Source organism: Chaetodon trifascialis, chromosome 2, assembly GCF_039877785.1.
Source record: "Chaetodon trifascialis isolate fChaTrf1 chromosome 2, fChaTrf1.hap1, whole genome shotgun sequence".
NCBI lineage: Eukaryota > Metazoa > Chordata > Actinopteri > Chaetodontiformes > Chaetodontidae > Chaetodon > Chaetodon trifascialis.
The window spans coordinates 12,367,290-12,385,826 of NC_092057.1; the positions used below are offsets into that span (position 1 = coordinate 12,367,290).

The window sequence follows — 18,537 nt, forward strand, 5'->3', positions numbered from 1 at the left end:
ATCTGAATTGCCCGTGCAGCACTTCCATCTTAATTACAGCATGACATCTACCAATTCATAAAACCAAGGAGCAAGTGAAATTAGTCATCATGGGATTGTTTTATCAAATGTCAAAAATAATCATGCATCTTGTGTGCTATTAAAACTTAGGAGGAGTTGTCTAATAATTAATAGATGAGATGAGATGCTACGTCATATTGCCAGATATGACTTAGTTACCATTCACCATTTTCTTTTGTTTGGTTAGAACAATGAGCTGTCATACTGTGCTTCGTACTGCAGTCTGTCATTTAAATTGCAGTTGTATATATTTTGTGTGTTTGTTTTTAGCACAGTCTGATGTGTGAAATGATGAATGCGTAGTGAAAGTCAAAAGACATATTCAGAAGAGGTGGGTCACCCCCAGCAAAGCATGTAAAAAATTTCAGTGTCATCCTATTTTTCAGCCATTGTGCAACTAATTATTACAATCAAGGTGAGGCATCAGTAAAGGAGAAGGAGAGCTCAAGAGTATGCCACCACCTGTGGCACTGACACTAAATGAGCAGCAGGGAGGTTCTTGGCATCACCAGACATGTTCTCTTAACATCATTTGTCGAACATCCTTCCTCTTGATATAAACAGCATTAACTAGTGGGAAATGTAGCCTCTCCTCAAACATTTTCTGCATGGTGATACCTGTGTGAGTTTATCACAGAAAAAGTGACAATGCATTGCACATGTGAATGCACAGCACATTCACATGAAAATCAGAAGCCGGTCAAAACCAGAAGGCCATTTTATGGTGAATGAAGTATAAATAGACTGCAATTACGTCATGCTTTTCCAGTCTGCTGACCACTTACTTTGAATGATACAACATTCACCCATTCACACACATTCATATGGTGATGGAAGACAATGCAAGGGTCAACCTATTCATCAGGAGCAGGAGCCCTTTCTATCCAAAGCTCTCCACAATGATTCCATGCTAACCCATTTCATACACACACAAACAAGGGCACTTCAGCATGCACACTGGGAGGGCTGGAGAGCAAACCAGTGTCGATCTGATTAGTGGACAACCTGCTCTGCCTCCTGAGCCATAGGTAACCACGCTATTACTGCTGATTGAAAATGCGGTGCAGGCTCGTGCGCAATATAAGAGGCTGAATCTAACTTTCAAAAAGAAACTTGCTTGAAGGAAAGCAAAAACAGTGTTTCAAGTACATAATTACTGCAAGTGCACTGCTATCAAATTTTATTTGTGGGCAACACAGTTCAAATAGTTTCATTTCAAGGTTCAAGGTTCAAGATGTAGGATTTAATATTTTAGATGTGAAACACAAAGACCTTTCTTGTATTACAAGGCCCATCTGTTCTTTACACTTCTGCTCTCTAAGTTTTATTCAGAGTTCAAGGGTTCTTACCTTACCTTGCAATAAGGACGCTGGTGATAAAAGAAAAGTAATTTTCAGTCAAAATTTACAAGTGTTTCAGCCTTTTGCATCAGAGGCTCCTCTGTTCGCTGTATTCTGCTCTGCTTCATCCCAACATGAGAGAGGCCAGTGGACACATGAAGGATGTAGAGGCTTGTTTGGCTCTGGATGAGGCAATAGGCCAGAGTAGTCAGGGCTATCAAAAGTGGGGGCATGCTGCTCCAGAGAGCTGGGTTTTGAAAATAGGCTTGGTGGCTCCCAGTGGGATTTCTGTGTCATCTGACAGCAGAACAAAGTTCCTTTGGCAGACAGAGCCTAGTCACAGGCCCTGTTTTATGTAGTCTCTGAAGCCAAAAACATTAGAGCCAGAACACAAACACACAAAGAAGCGCACCAAGTAAAAATGTAAAAACAAGTAATTGAATTAAATACTGTATATGGAAAACCCACACACACCAACTGGCCAAATCTGGATGAAAAACTGGCTGTGGCAGGTAGTTGTGAAATTCTACCAGCCGTGGTGGCGGGTGAAGAAGTCTGATCTTGTTTTTGTATAAAAGCATGTCCAACACTGAGAGTCTGACTGCTCTGTGTTGTGACATGGCAAAATCACCGTCCCTCTCACACTCTCTCTCAACAGGAAACACCTCACATTGGACATAGCTGGAAGCAATTTAGACCCACATTAATTCTCTATTTCACACACACACACGCAAATACATACACATACAGAGGCGCTTCCACTGTTGGCTCTCTTCGAATCTTCTTTCACAATCCAACACACAAACCTTGTCAATAGGTCGTTCTCTTTCTATCTGTAAGCAAATTGAACTGAATATTGATATAATTATTAATAATTCATATAATTATTATTATTTATTCCGAACAAGTGTTGTAGCAAATGTATTGGAACAGAATATGTTTGAGTATGTTTCATTAGTGTATAATCAGTTGTGTTTTCGTAACCATCGTCAGCTCTTTATATCTACAGAGAATGGCGTTCCACAGAGTCCAGAGATCTTTTGCATTTTGGAGCACCAACTGTTGGGGAGGATGAGGCAAGGGGTATGCCACAAAGTCTGACACACTGCAAAAGTTAGGAGTGTAAAGTGTATGGTTTGTTGACCTCCCGATCTTATCTCTCCTTTTTGTCGATGATGTGGTTCTGTTGGTTTCCAATGGAACTAGATGGTTTGCAGTTAAATATGTCGCAATGAGCATTAGCAGCACAACCAAGTCTGAAGACTTGGGAGTACAGAAAATGGTGGATAGCTTCCTTTAGGTTTACAGTGACCTTTTGCCCTGAGAGAAGGAGTTCAAATATCTTGTTCACCAGGGAGGATATGTCTGTTCTGTTCAATTCAGTGCAGTTTAATTTGATTCATTGGGCTTTATTGGCAGGAAAGCTTCAAAAACCAGTGTTGCCAAGGCATCAAAATACAATTTGTCCAAATATTTAGACAGTACACTATATACAGTTCTTGGGTTTGGAGCGCTTTAGAATGGAGGGTGTCCAAGGGGCTGGATTTAAGGTGATTAAAAAATTTAAGTGCTCTGTTTTGAACGTTAATTATCAGTATCTGCCTAATTCTGCTCCACAAATGTTTGTTGGTGTTTTCCTGTGTTTGTGTAAAATGTATCTATAGAAGTTCTACATATCAAGATTCTGCATGTTTTGTCAGCTGCAGTTATAGCTGTGATGATTCAGTGGACTCCATACTTCACTACCACACAGCACAATGGGCTGGATGACACTATTGAATAATTTAAGACAGATTTTAACTGGAATTTGGAAATTTCAACATTTTCTCTTAATTACATTTAGGGTTCTTTGAACTTTTACTTTCAGTGCATTTACTGCCATGTTGAAACTCCTGATGCTGTTATAGCTATACAAAGGTAGGTATAATTCAGACTATGTTCAGTGATATGATTATTTATGGTGAACTGGTATTTGTTCTCCTGACATCTGGGGTATTCTTGAAAAATCATGACATTAGCGTTCTTCACATTTATTGCCAGGGCTCACGTCTGACAGCACTTTTCTACTATGTCCAGCTGTTGCTGTAGTTCAGCGGCAGACAGCAGAACATGGTCAACAGCATTAAACAGAGGCTTCACCCCCTATTTCTCTGTCTCTCTATCTTGCCACTTTGTCTACTAACGTGCTTTCTTAGTCTGACTGACAAGTAGAGTATTTGACCTGCCCCTCTCATTTGTCTGAATAGATATTTGTACTGATCCTGTATGTCTGTTATCTATCTGTACATTCCTCAGTCCTTATCTGTCAATTACAACAATAGATAGAGTTCAAATAAAATTCAAATAGAAAATCTTGTTGCTCTAACTCAGTGGGGACAGGGTCAGGTGGTACAGCAGTGCTTTAACCTGACATTAGAATACAAGTGATTATCAGTGCCACATGTGGAGGTTTCAGCATCTCAGGTGCAGATGCCCACCTGCAATGTTTGAACAGTAGTCTGTGCAGAGTTTACAGAGAGCAGAGCAACAAATAAAAAAGTCCACATCAATGGCAGAGAAGTACAGCATGTTCAAGGCAACAGTTAGGCTACAAGTAAACCAAGCAGCTCAGTACAGCTGTGGTATGGAAAAAAGCAAGCACCAGCAAAGAATCTAACCTTGAGCGAAGAATGAGAAAGAGCAAAAGGCTTCAGAGGACACAGTGATCACTGAAACTGGGAGATAAAAAAAAGAGCCTAGCCTACAGAATATTATTTAATACTAAATAATAATGGATGTAAAGGAGAGTTAACAAGTAATTTGTAGGTTATAGGAAAACCAAAAAACACTGGACAAGTAATTACTGATAATTTTCTCATTTCCGTTTCCACCCTTACTATTATGCACTCTGATACGATTAACACAGTGTAAAAGTGCACTCTGACTGTAAAAAGCCTGTGTGATTTAGAATAAGTCAGAAAATTACAATATAGAAAGCACAGGACAACTCAGCCATACACAGTACTAATATGGACTCTGTGCAAAGGCCAGCGTCCATTGCTTCACTAGAATTTTACAGATTCGACAGGGTTAAAGCCTCACTTTGAATGGCAATGTCTTTCATCGAACCAACACTGAAAGCTACGCTGTTGCAATTCAATGTGAAAGCACAGCATGGAAGTAGGTGAAGAGGCAAAAACAGCTCAAGGCTGTCTCAGCACAAACATTTAGTTAAAGTTTTAAACATGTTGTGGCAGGCTTAAAACATGTTTTATCACAGCTGCCAAATTTACACAGCACAGAACATTATTTTCGTGTTGGGAGAGATACATAAAACTAGAGGCGATTTAAGATCATGCTGCTTCCAGAAGCCACCCCCAGATTTATTGGCACACACAGTTTATTTCCTACCAATGATGATACACGCTCTCTGTACCCATTTTGCCCTTTTCAGACAGATTCTTAATTTGTTTTCCATGCATACAGCAGTATATACAGATCCTCATGTTCACTTCACGATGAACAAGATGTCACAGCTTTTCCAGCGTTGCCATCCATCTTCCTCTATAAATCCTCTCTCTATACATCAACCCAAACTTTCACCTGTCTTTAAAGCCTCAAAAATGGGCAAATCATGAGGATGGTGGTATATTGATTTTTCTGTTTAAGCAGTTGACAGTGCTTACTGAAGCAAAGTCTGCATCACATAAAAAGATGCTTCAAGGAGTTGTAACCCATAGCGACAGCCATGTTCCACCTGTCACACGCTCCAGTGAACGTTAAGATGGTATTGTTTTTCTAGTTTTGTTTACCCCATTTGCAGTTAAACTCTTTAAAAATTATAGGGAGGTGAGATCTTTTTATTGCATATTATGTTGGAAACCCAGGATGTATACTAACACGAACCGTCACCGGGTTACTGTCTTCACAATTTGATTCAGTTGATGTATATCTGAGATAAGATCATGATTACATTTCTTCTGTTCCTCAGTTCATCCTCAGTTGCTCATTATATAATGGAATTATTTCATCTAAAGCACCAGAGGACATGGAAAATAAGCAATAAAACTAAAATGAATGAGCTCAGTGTTAACTCTCTGTCCACTTGTGACCCTTTCAAACTGAGAGAAACCTCCATCTGCTGGAGGTCGCACTCAACTGCAGATGCAGAATCATCTCTTGCTGTTTCATCACCACACCACTGACAGCCACTCCATGGTGTAAGTGTCTGCACAGACCCCCACCACAATCCTTTCCCAGCTGCCCATCAACATTATCTCTGCAGCGAGCCAATTAGTCATCATCTGCCTTGTTTTGTTGGGCTTACACAGTCAGACATCCTCTGATTCAATAAATGATTTAAATAATGGGCCTGCAATCATAGATGCTGATAGTTTTGAGTCTTTTCGTGATCCCTCAAATCAATTCAGTCTGCTGACAATACGCCACCACTTCTAAATATTTAATTATCAAAAACTACCCAAGACTATTAAACAAAATGATCACATAATGAGGAAAGAACATAAACGGATGCTTTAGAATTTGGAATTCCATTTAAACTTTGCATGTTTGGTTGAACACACAACAAAATCCCATTGAGGATCAATAAAGCATTCCGATTAAGAAAATATTTTAACACAACTGCAAGTTTCGACCAACATTTTCACAAACTGAAACCTCCGACCTATGATTGCCGGTCAAAATGTAGGACAACAATGTCTCTTTCCTACAACAGGTAAAGCAGTGGTCAGATGGGAAGCCAGTGAGGGAATGGGTTCTTCCTGATTTAATTCATCTTCAAATATCTTAATTGATTGCTCACTAAGTGCAAAATAATGAGCAGTGAAATATTCTTAAATCACAAAAGTCACGTGATTCGTCAGAAAGGGATGCAACTCTCAAATGCATCAACAAAACTGTGGTGAAAGCTGCTTAGCAGTAATAAAAAACAGCCTTTCTTTACATTTCACAAACAAAGGCATAACTACTTGCTGAAGGTGACAAAGATCCTGGATAATTTTATGACATCTTCGTTTATTATTTGATATGAAAGATGATGAGGTACATGAGAACATAAATCTTAAACTGGAAGTGTGTGATTTACGCTAAAAGAAAAAAAAGGGGGGGGGACTCAAGGTTATTCATTTAAAAAAAAGAAATCCATATCCTTATCAACCATCAATCTGTTATATGGCTGTATCCGCATGACTGTGTTCATGTGAGTGTGTCAGTGGGCACGTGCGTTTCACCCACACATACACAGACACACGCTTTCACTTACACTTGTGCTGACCTTAACTCCAAAGCATGGAGCCAAAGCTCTTAAAGTCTTAAAACTGATGGTCTGGATACTCTTATCTCCTGTTCGCTGTGTCAAGTCATTATAGTGCACCAAGTCATTAGCTGATGGTGTAGTCATCCATTACAGCTAAGAGGAAATATAGTAAAGGCAAGGTAGAGATGATTCCAACTTCAAGATTTCCAGATCATCTGAAGGACAATTTTTCTTTCTTTTCCTTTGGTGATCAATATTTCTGTGTCACTGTCAAACCGAGCATGGTTGAATTAAAAAAGTGGATCAGATCTGGAGAGTTTCAATGCAAAATGTGCTAAATGAATTAAAAAAAAAGGAACTCGTTTGTTTAGAAACCTTACTGTCATATGAAGCTTGCACAAATGTAAGAGGTTATTATTGCATCCCCATCAAACAACTTAACTTTGGTAGATCTGCAAATGAGTTCTCTTGATGAAAATGAAAATCATAGAACAATGTATCAATCAAGGAAAAGAGGAATTAAAAATTAAAGAGATTAGCAAACACATTTGAAAAAAAGGCTTTTTTGTTTCAGTACAATAGCTGTCAGTTCTTTACTGTCACTTAAATGTGAAGAACATTTTGTGAGCGTTGCAACACCTTGGTGGTGGATAGAGTATCTAAGGTTAAGTTGTCTGATGTCAGACAGGGTCAGAACAAAGTACAGGGCTGTTGGGTAATTGTGGTTCATTGATATAATGATGGTAATCAAATAGAGAGCCAAACTCCCACCCCATTTTCAAACTAGGCTCCTCTTGATGCAGATAAACTGTCTTCATTTATTAGCCTTTCTAAAAAAGCCTACAAATTTCTTAAGATTTGGTAACCAGTGTAGGATCCACTTCAGATTAACCACGGGCAGTACTACTGTACACCTTGTACAACTGATTCAAGGAAAAGAATTGCTGAACATGTTAAAGAAACTGAAAAGGAAAATGTAAAGTGATAAGAGATGAATATTCAACACTGATAAATTGAATATTGAGATTTTTATCATCATTATTATTATTATTATTTTGTTAAATGCTCAAAGAAAATACCTATGTGCCCCATTATATCTTGCAAATTTACTATGTATAATGTACGCCATAAAAACATTTCTGATGTGCTGCCCACAAATGCCTTTGGCATTACACTGGCATGGGCGAACCCGCTCTGCATTATTTTCTTATGTAATGCAAAAAGATATCTGCATCTTTATGTACAGTATCTATCTGTATTCAATGATTAGAATACTGCCCACAACAAGAAATTGACACCTAAATTTTGGCCTCTGTTTTTCAGTTAAGCTCAGTTGGATAAATGCAGACATGGTTTGCATAACAGGCAACAGCTTAAAATGTTGGCAGTGTACCGGTCAGAAATGTATGACTCTTTGTTTGATAAGATGCACTTAAAACCATCCAATTCAACATGTTCTCACTCCTAATTAGCCACATAGGGACATTTGGCTTGACCCCTTGGTGTCACTTTTTAAGGCACTGGACAACCCGTTCTAAGCTCTAACGTGTCAAACGAAGTGGTGAGAGAGGGCAAGAAAAGTCCAGATACAGAGGATTCATGTCCCACGTAAATCCAAATGTGAAGGTTAATTTCTTCCATAAATGAGGCAAGTTAATGTACGCAAGTAACAAAAATCACAAGCTTTTCCAAAACCTAACCAAGCGGTTTGGGTGTCTAAAATTAACTGTGACCGTTTTACAACCTTAACATGTTTATTCTTGTTCAATTCAATTCAATTCAATTCAATTTTATTTGTATAGCGCCAAATCACAACAGAAGTTGTCTCAGGACACTTTCCATATAGAGCTGGTACAAAACAAGCTCTTTTATCTACAAAGAAACCAACAATTGTTCTCAGTAAGCTTCATTCCGACCCTGATGTTGTTAACTGGATGAGGAACTCTGCATGTGCAAAATGCAATGACACTAGAGGGGTGCTCAGAGCGGCATAGTCTGAAGCGTAAGGTCACTGACCAAGCTGCCGTATGTGATGAGCTGAACTACCCTGTTCCCTGCAGCACTGAAGCTAACTCTCCAGATTTAGTACATGTCATATTTAACTCTTACATTCATGTATGAGCAGAGGCTTGATAAAATATGCCTGATATGGACAGTAAAGTAGAAGTTGTCGAAAGCCCTGTCTCAGTTAGCCATCTATTCTACAGCTAATGCTTATGCCATCCTACCAGCTCCAACACAAACAACAACATAATTGACTGCCAAAGAAGAACACATGAACAGACATCCGCAGAAACATTTCGATGTCTATAAAAATGAAAATTTATCATTATTATTAGATTTAGTTAATAGAACTAAACAATGTTCCCTCCCAGCAGTAATCCAGATCACAGATGTTAGAAACTCCTTTAAGACAGATTACCTGGGAAAAACCACCAGTTATAACTCCTTTATATAAGAAAAGCAATGGCACGGCTGTTTGCAATAATGACATACTGGATGTGTTTATTCTTGTTTTTGTCCTCGTCCATCAAAAGATATTCATTTTTTTCAGTATGTTGGGTTTTCTGCATGTCATCAAGCCTGGACTGTGGGGGTGGGGAAGAATAAAAAGCAAGAACAAGAACAAGGCTTGATATCTAAGTTATGGCACCTGTCAGTAAAAATACAATGAACTCAGAGAGGGAAAAAAAGGTCACATGGTTCGAAACTTGGGTGTTATGAGGACTGTAAGGCCCTGTCACAGCTCATTGTCCTCGAAAATTAATGGGAGAGCGATGACAAGGCTAGGAGTGATTCCAGAGAAGTGTTGAGCAAGGAGAGAGCAGACCTTCAGAGAAGAATATTTATGTTATAGCTTTATGCTAATATTACGTGGCAAGCAATTACATCTGTATTTAGAAGAGCCTGGTCATAACTGACAATGACATAGGAGGCCTGGCGACGTGACACTCAGATCAAATGAGGATTGTCACACTCCAGCCTTGACTCACTATACTCTAGCCTTTTTTGTTGGCAAGGCAACAATAATTATGAATAGACTGAGATTCATTCCATAAAGCCACATTGGAAATCATTAGATAAACATGGAGATGAGCACATTTAAATTGTAGCATCATTACTGAAATTAATTACTTTTGTGTTGTATGGATTTACGTGTGATCTGAGAGAGTATACAGTGAATTTTAATTACATGATTTCTTCATTTTTCGTTCTCCTATATGTGGACTCTGTGGTTGTTAATATGCATGCAAATGGTTCTCTGCTTTAGGGGTGGAACTAATGTAGGCCACCCTTTTTGGATGGTGTCCCATTGGATAAATGTTATTTTGCAACTCTGAAATCAGAAAACTGCTTTCTCACAGCAACGTCAAAGAAGGCAGACATTATATGGCCCAATTCATTACAGTCAGTAAAGGAGGGAGAGAGACAGAGCGAGAGAGAGATGGGGGGGGGGGGGTTCATTAAAGCTCCTGGTTTAAGCCCAGCCCATTCTGAATATGTAAATGTCTCAGGCATAGAGAAAAACACAGCAAGAGGAAAGCGAGGAGGGAAGAGGGGAGAGAGAGGAAGAGGAGGGGAGCAGCATGAAAAAGTGAGTGAGCGATCAAGGGAAAGAGAGCAAGAGAGTGAGGGAAAGAGAGCGAGCACTCTGAATTGTGAGTGGCTTACGACACTCAGTGAACAGAAGGTGCTTCTGCATGCGCTGTCAGTGTACTGCTCTGCTGCAAGGGATTGCGCGCTCCTTTGCTTCCCACATTTACCGCCCCTGCCTGCCTACCAGCACCAGCCCTCAGCAGCCTCTTCCAGCTGGCTGAGAAAACACCAGGAGAGCAAGGGAGTGAACGAAAACTGCGAGCCACAGGGGATGCGAGCGGCTTCTTAACGGAGATGAGCCACAGAGATGACAAGGAATACTGTCACACAAGAAAACAGTGAACAGGGTTCACCTCTTTAAATCCTTTTTTTTTTCCTCCTTGCATCCGTCACTGAAAGCATGATTACCCGCTTGAATGGATTTAAACCTTACAAGTCAGTGATTGCTTCCAGAGATGGACGATAATATGTGTTGACAGATCGGCTGTAACTTAAGCAGGAAAGGGAGGAGAAAAGAGCAAGACAGATATTTAAAAAGATTTTTTCATTGGTCTTTTTTTTCCTTTCTCTGGTTGTCTCTTCTCCCTCTGATCATTGCAGCAGAGGACTGCGGAGGAGCAAAAGAGACAGAGCTCATGCATGCAGACAGGGGAACTTGCACTTCCTACCATCTCACTGAAAGCTACTTGGATTCCTTCTCTTTCTGGCTCTTTCACTTGAGGAGAACTAAGACATTGTAAGCCTGCCAAGGATCTGGTGTCCACTGAAAAGAGAGAAGGGAGGGGGGGAGAATTTGTGCCACAGTGGGGTCTTTTTTAGATTCGCACATAATTAGTGTTGAGGCACAAAGCGAGACGCTGAATGGAGATTGTCAGCTTTGGATAGGGGTGAGTAGGAATCTTTTCAAATAAGATCGATCAATGAGGACAATTTTTTTCTTCATCCCCTCTACTCTCCACCCACTGCTTGATATCTAACATAAGCAAAGAGACTTGCCCTTAATCCTTCGCATTTTTGAAAAGGACTCGCTCGGTCGACAAAATAAAAGAAATATAATCACTGTCTACGGCTAAAATACAAAAACGGAATGAAACAGATTATTGAATTAATTAAATATGATGTGATAAATATGATGTGATAAGTGCAAAAATAATATCCAGAGTGGTTCAATGGACATTTTCTCGGTGGCATCCCTGGATATTTATGCTAATGGATTTCCTTCTAATTGGACTGTACTTAAAGTGGCCACTGAAGAAGCCCCCTGGGTTGATACTGTGTTTATTGGGCATTTTTCTAAGAACGGTTCCCTTGGTAGAAGGGGTTTGTCCAAAGCTGTGCCGCTGCGACAGCAAGCTGCTGTACTGCGAGGGGCTCAACCTCACAGACATTCCCCGCAATCTGAGCAGCGCCATGGGCCTGTCCATGAGAGAGAATAACTTGACCGAGCTGCGTGAAGGCCAGTTGGCTGGTCTGTCACAACTCACCTGGCTCTACCTAGATCACAACAACATTGACATTGTCGAGGAGGGTGCATTTGACAGGCTAAGAAGGGTCAAGGAGTTGGACCTCAGCAGTAACCGGATTGAGAGCCTGCCAAATGGTACCTTTAGGCCCCTCCCAAACCTGCGTATCCTGGACCTCTCATACAACAGGCTGCAGGCACTTGAGCCTGACCTGTTCCACGGCCTTAGAAAGCTCACCAATTTGCATTTGCGCTACAATGCCCTCAAATTTGTGCCAGTGCGGATTTTTCAAGACTGCCGGAGCATGCAGTTTCTAGACTTGGGATACAACCAACTTCAGAGCCTGGCACGAAACTCCTTCGCTGGCCTCTTCAAGTTGACTGAGTTGCATCTTGAGCACAACGAGCTAGTTAAAGTCAACCTAGCCCACTTCCCTCGCCTCATCTCTTTACGCACTCTGTACATGCACAACAATCGTGCTACTATTGTTGTCAATACACTGGAATGGACATGGCATTTTTTAGAGAAGATTGACCTGTCAGCCAATGAAATCGAATACATTGAGCCACATGTTTTTGAGAGCGCACCCAACCTTAAGGTTTTGATGCTAGACTCCAATCGGTTGACCTCTTTGGACCAGCACATCCTGGATTCATGGTCATCTCTGGACAGCATTACCCTGGCAGGAAATGACTGGGAGTGCAGTCGCAACGTGTGTGCCTTGGCGTCTTGGCTGAGTGCCTTCCGAGGCCAGCGTGACAATTCTCTGCTATGTTCAAGCCCTGACACCGCCCAGGGCGAGGATGTGTTGGATGCTGTCTATGCTTTTCAGCTATGTGAGGATCCCCCAATGGAGATAACTACAGCAGGCCTGTACGCCTCCACGAGGGATCTGGCCCAGGGAGGTTCTGTTTTCCTGGGCCCATTTACTCCCAACCCTTATGAGGGTGAGGGTAGTGAGGTGGTCACCAGTTCTTTCACTGTCACAGTGGGCCATGATGACTTGGAGAGCACCATGCAGATCCACAAGGTGGTGACTGGCACCATGGCACTCATCTTTTCCTTTCTCATCATAGTGCTCATGCTGTATGTGGCATGGAAGTGCTTTCCAGCCGGAATAAGACAACTGAGGCAGTGTTTCAGCAGTCAGCGCCGTAAGCAGAAGCAAAAGCAAAGCATGCAGCAGATGGCTGCGATTTCTACACCAGAGTACTATGTTGACTATAAACCTAACCACATTGAGGGAGCTCTGGTAATCATCAATGAATATGGCTCTTGCACTTGCCAACAGCAACCTTCTCGGGAATGTGAGGTGTGACCCTGCTTGTGAGTACGTCTTTACCTGTGATTATCTGGATATACAGTAAATCCCTTTTTTGGATCCACAGGGGAGGGGAATATTGCGGGACAGACGGAATAAAGGGATCTTTTGGACACTTTTTACACAGCGTCTCACTGTGATGTGGAAGGAGTGTGCTTAATGCGGCTGACTATTTCGTGGTGGATTTACTGCTACTGCTATCTACTGCTGATTTGAGGCCACAGGGCATAATGGCCACCTGACTCTTGGACCTGTTGATGTTCTACAGAAACACAGAGAGGAATAAATTGTGGGCACTGAGGCTTTTCTCTCATGGGTGGATATTTGAGCTTTAATGTGTCTTTCTACTTCAGGACATTTAATTATTGTTTAAAAACAAACTGGGGACACACAAAAGAAGAAAAAAGAAAAAAACAAACCATTTGTATTATGGTGAACACAATATTTGACTAGCATTTAAAATATAAAAAAAAAACATGTTTAAGTTCAATTAAAATGTAAAAATTAAAGTCTGTGTAAAATATGTTAAAAGAAGTGCAAGTGTGGACAAAAAATGATACAAGATAATCTATTTCTTTTGTAAACTACAAAAAAAGTTTAAATAAATGAATTGCTATTCACAGTAAACTCATTTTTACGTGAGACACTGTCAGAAAGGATGAATGATGCAGTCTTAGTGCTCGTAGACTGGAGAGCCATGTCTCTGCAGTGTATCCAACCAAAAAAATAAAATGAAATACAAAAAAATAAAAGGGGCAGAGGGATATCTGCATCTCATCGTCAATGTAAAATCCATGGTCTGAATTTTAGATCTCTTCTCTGTTTTAACTCTCATATTTGTTGTTTTATCATTCACTGTGTTGGCTCGCTGTCAGTGTAGTTTCTTTCCCCCTTCCCATTGCCTTTCTGAGAATAGATTCAAATGAGCTATGAATCAGTTAGCATATTTTCATATTATTATATCACTATTTGTGTACCATCCAAGTAAAGAAAGCAGAGTGTCAAAGATCTAAAGCTATGCCTCTCATTGCCTCTCACTCTTTGGCTTTCACAGAGGAGCGATGCCTCCTTTCACTGAATCAAGCACACTGAAGACAACAATCATTGCAACCATGCATACTTAAATCAAAATACAATGTCAGATTGTATCAGAAACATTGAAGAAATAATCCAGCAGCTTAAAGGAAGATTTGCACATACAGTATTCTTCACTGTGTTTTCATGTGATGTAAAATGTTTGTTGAATACAAGGCCATTTTGAGGTGTATATATATCCTTCTTCCTCTGGTGTTCATTGTGTAAATTAGTGCACTGACAGATGTTGTGTTTACTGGGTCCTTTGACAAGAGCAGTATGTTGTGTGAATGTGTGTGTGTGTGTGTGTGTGTGTGTGTGTGTGTGTGTGTGTGTGTGTGTGTGTGTGCGTGCATGTGGTGGGGGGTGGGGGGTTGCAGTGAGAGGGAGATGGAGGATCACAACGACTGCAGAAAGAGGGAACAGACTGCTCTCTAGTGTGCATTTTCTCATACTGTGGCTGCATTCTACCTATTGTGCACCATACTCTGCACAGCAGGGGCAACATCAATATACTGAATTTGCAGCAGCTTTTTTGGAAAAAATTCAGTGCATCATTTTGCATCATTTTTGTGTTATTTTTGCGCTAAATTAAGATAATGTTTACAACTTGTAAGTCAGCAGGAATAAAAAAAAAATGTTTTAAGAACTCACTGACAATCATTACATAATTAGTTCCAATAAGAGTACAGTGTCATCTTCAGATTCATCAACAAAATTGTAAGTGCTCTTGGTGTTCTGGGTTTCTGGTGTACAATATGCAACAAAGGGTCAGAAAAACCAGCAACACTTGGGTCTTATAGGGTTAGAGATGGTTTGTTGCATTTTGTGGTGCTTTTCGCGGGGGGACACAGAGCCTGGGAGTAAGGCCTGAGGTCCCTGAGGGAATAATGTTTTAGAAAAAAAAAAAGGTTTTGCAGGGGCTGAGGACTAATTTTATTTGACCAAGGCTCATTATCAGTAGCACTGAAATGAAATATTTTTAGCTGAAAATATATTTTACAGCATTTTGTGAAATTATTGCACAAAATTGGACAAAATTGTAAACTTTTGAAAAGTATTGATTAAATTTGTGGTAATTCTTATAATCACTCGATGGTCAAATCCTGGAGGGACTGACAAAGTGAGCCGTGGGATATACATATCAAATTACCTTCTTTTCCTCCCACAGCTCAATGGATTTCACTCAGGTAAAATCCAATCACAAACTAATCATCCTTATTAATATGGAGGATATGCTCTGAGTTCAGTGATTTGCCCTTGAGTGCATGAAATTCACCCTATTTTCTTATTCCATTCTTCAACAAATGTAGGTGGTAGCAAACATGCATTTCATGTTGCTATATAAATACATGGGATATATATTAACCAGACAAGTTGAAAAAGGTTTCCTTTAAAATTTCATCAACATTTTCAACATGGAATTCATCAGTCAGTTCTCAAAACTACATGTGTCTGTACTTGTATCTGAGTTTCTGCTCACAGCTGTGTTCAGGGAGTTTGTCCTCACACATATAAACACCAAATGGCGCTGAATCATGAGTTTCATCTGAAACTGACCTCAGCGGTCTATGACAGTAAAGGGACGCTGTATCAGTCATTAACATCAAACCAATGTCTGAGGAAGTGGCCATGACAAAAAATAAAGCTGCAGTGTGAGCAATATACCCACAATGTAATTTCATGTTTTTTGGCTTTTAATGGGGTGATTCACTCTGGTGAACAACTAATTTAATAGTCTGCATGCAGTGCATGTTGTGTTCAAGCTACAAAAGCACTAAACTTTCAGGCTATTTGTTACAGGACACATTTTGGGGAGTGGTAACGGCTTAAAGTTGCCACGTGGGATTTATGATCCATTTCTTGTTTATGGGACTGAGTGCGTCCCACTTCAAGACTCAACCCAGCTGTTAATCATAACCTGACATATCATGAAAATGCAAATGGCTTTAGTATGTACGGGAGGGCATCGCAACGGGAACACAGATTTATTTTATTCTCTCATCTTCACATCCTGCCCAGAATTTTCACCCCCTTCGAGTCCTTCAGAGCACCTTAAACATGAAACTGCTAGGTAAATTTGAGGTTGTGAAGCTTCATTTGTATAAATATTGGATGATGCCTGGCATTGAGGCCAGCACTGGCACCATTATTGATTTCATTTCGCTCTTTTCTTGAACAAGCAACCAGGGTAAAAGGTGATGGAGAATGGTTCTGAATATTTCAAAAGCTTTGGGTCCTGAGGGCTGACATTAAACTACTTTAGACTTACCTCTATCCCTACTCACCTTTACCTTCTCTCTCACACACTCTCTCCTTCTGTCCGTAAAACACAGTAAATGTAGGGAAAAACATCAATTCATCTAACTGACAATAGATCAAATCTCTGCTTGACCTAAGCCTGGAGCGATAATTCCCTGCGGGGAGATATGTGCTCTCCGACAGCATCCATTATAAATGCCTTGATTGATGATGTTGAGTAAAAATAAAAATAGATGAGTGGTAACCAAAACGATTAAAGTGATAACAAATGCATTCATCTCTCCCTCACATTGTCAAGCATAAACTGATGGATGAGGTTGATATGTTTTATCTGTATGCAAACTGATTATTGATTTCGAAGATGATTAGTGGTCGACATGGTGATTCAGCGACTGTCTTACAGCGATCGGTCAGAAAAAAAGGGCAAGATTCTGTTTCTTTTAAAAGCGGTTGGGCTCGTTTGTTCTATTCTTTGCAGAGTCGCAGCTGTTTGCCAGCCAGAGGATAGAGAGGGGTTGTATGTACAAGGCACATGTTAATAGGTCTGAAGCTACTGTCTTCTACCTTATGTGTGCAAAACTGAGAAGTCACAAAAGAAAGACGGATGTGGGGGTAAAGTAACTGACAAAAAGAGTAAAGGTCACGACAATGAAATGAGAAAAGTCGGAAGGGTGTGTTGTGCAAAAAGTGGGGCATTCTGTATGTCAGACTTGGGTCAGAGCTAAAGGTCAAACACCTACAATGGAGAGACCCGGCAGGCTCAAACTGCACAGGTAGTTGCTAGCTGAGACCCCAGTAAACACAATTTAGCTTCACTATCAATCAGCAAGCACTCACAACTGGCCTTGTTAGAGTCTTGAGCCTTGTTCACACAGAAAACAGGCGAAAAAAAAAAAAAAAGTGAAATAGCTTTTCTATAACATAAAAACAGCAGTGGAATACACTCTTCAAAAAATGGTGTGTGCATGTTTATGTCAGTGTGCCTGCATGTACATCCTGTGCAGTGGTGTATGTGTGCGTCAGTGACAAAACATCACATTGCAGATCTTTGCGGGGGGGAGTGGGGGTGTGGGGGGGGGACCTTAGAGACTCAAACAAATCCTTAAAAAATAAATTAACCTGGCTTCCTGTGAGGGGTATTGATCGTGCAACATTCTGCCATCTCATTGGGACTAGGACTGTGCTGCATAATAAACGCTCAACACCCCCTCATAACTGGATGGAGAGCTAAATCATGGATGGCAGCATGTACTGCAGTAGACTGTAAGGAGCTGGCGATGACTAATGACAATGAGTGGGTGGCTTTCCCCTGCTTCTTTTATAACAGGTGGGTTATCAGGATCAATATTCTAATTATCATCAACATTATCTTTGAATCCAAAACCTCTGACACACCATTTTCAGTCGTCTTATAAATTCCCATCTCTTCCTCCTTCCAAACTCTGCTGCTGTCTGTGTTATGAATGTGCTATTACTGCACTGAATCCTACATGGCTACAAACAAAATCCAGGCGTTTACATAACCTTCATGCACAAGCTGGCAATTAATTAAAAGAGGGCAGCGAATGGAAATTTCTCTCACACATACAGAGAGATCTCCTTTTAAATAATAGATTTGGATGTTAAATTGAAGCAAGTTTATAGTTTACGTCCAAAGTCTCGCCTAATGAACATTGAATAAACTGCTAAAATACTAACAGACAGGTCACAATAATTACATTCATCACTCAGGCAAAATCTCCAGGCAGCCTATAGCTCTCTACGCCCACTTCTTCATTTACATGGACCATACTCAAGCAACATTGAATTAATAATAATGGCTGAGGAGTCATTATTCTTACGTACATGGTACTGTAGGTAGAGCAATGGTGTCAGGTGAGGGAGGTGAGGCTGGGTACAAAGAGAATGGATACAAAGTTGGCAGCTGAATATTTATTACAGTGAGTCAGAGGGTGAGAGAGGATCACAATGAACTGGGGGTCATCATTATTATTGTCATTATTATGAGAGTGTATTTTGTGGGTAACTTTCTTGCTGTTGCTAGGTTGGATTAACCCATGACAATGTTCTGTCTTGCATTTAACATAAAGCTTCAGGGTCAGTCAGTGAGATAATACATGGCAACAGCTGGGCCTGCATCTAGGACTCTGTGTAACCGGTAAGAGC

The 18,537-nt window shown here is 40.4% G+C and overlaps 2 protein-coding genes across 3 annotated transcripts in view; one reads left to right on the top strand and one right to left on the bottom strand.

Moving 5' to 3' along the window:
• ctnna2 (catenin (cadherin-associated protein), alpha 2) overlaps positions 1–18,537 on the bottom strand; it is a 315,779-nt gene that overhangs the window by 105,563 nt on the left and 191,679 nt on the right. The gene's annotated exons all lie outside the window — the stretch shown is intronic.
• lrrtm1 (leucine rich repeat transmembrane neuronal 1) lies at positions 10,147–16,877 on the top strand. Its single transcript, XM_070971265.1, has one exon. The coding sequence runs from the start codon at positions 11,455–11,457 to the stop codon at positions 13,030–13,032; it is 1,578 nt and encodes a 525-aa protein (XP_070827366.1). The 5' UTR covers positions 10,147–11,454; the 3' UTR covers positions 13,033–16,877.

Bases quoted from the DNA above. Each gene is read 5' to 3' on its own strand.
- lrrtm1 (XM_070971265.1), top strand. From the start codon at position 11,455: ATGCTAATGGATTTCCTTCTAATTGGACTGTACTTAAAGTGGCCACTG.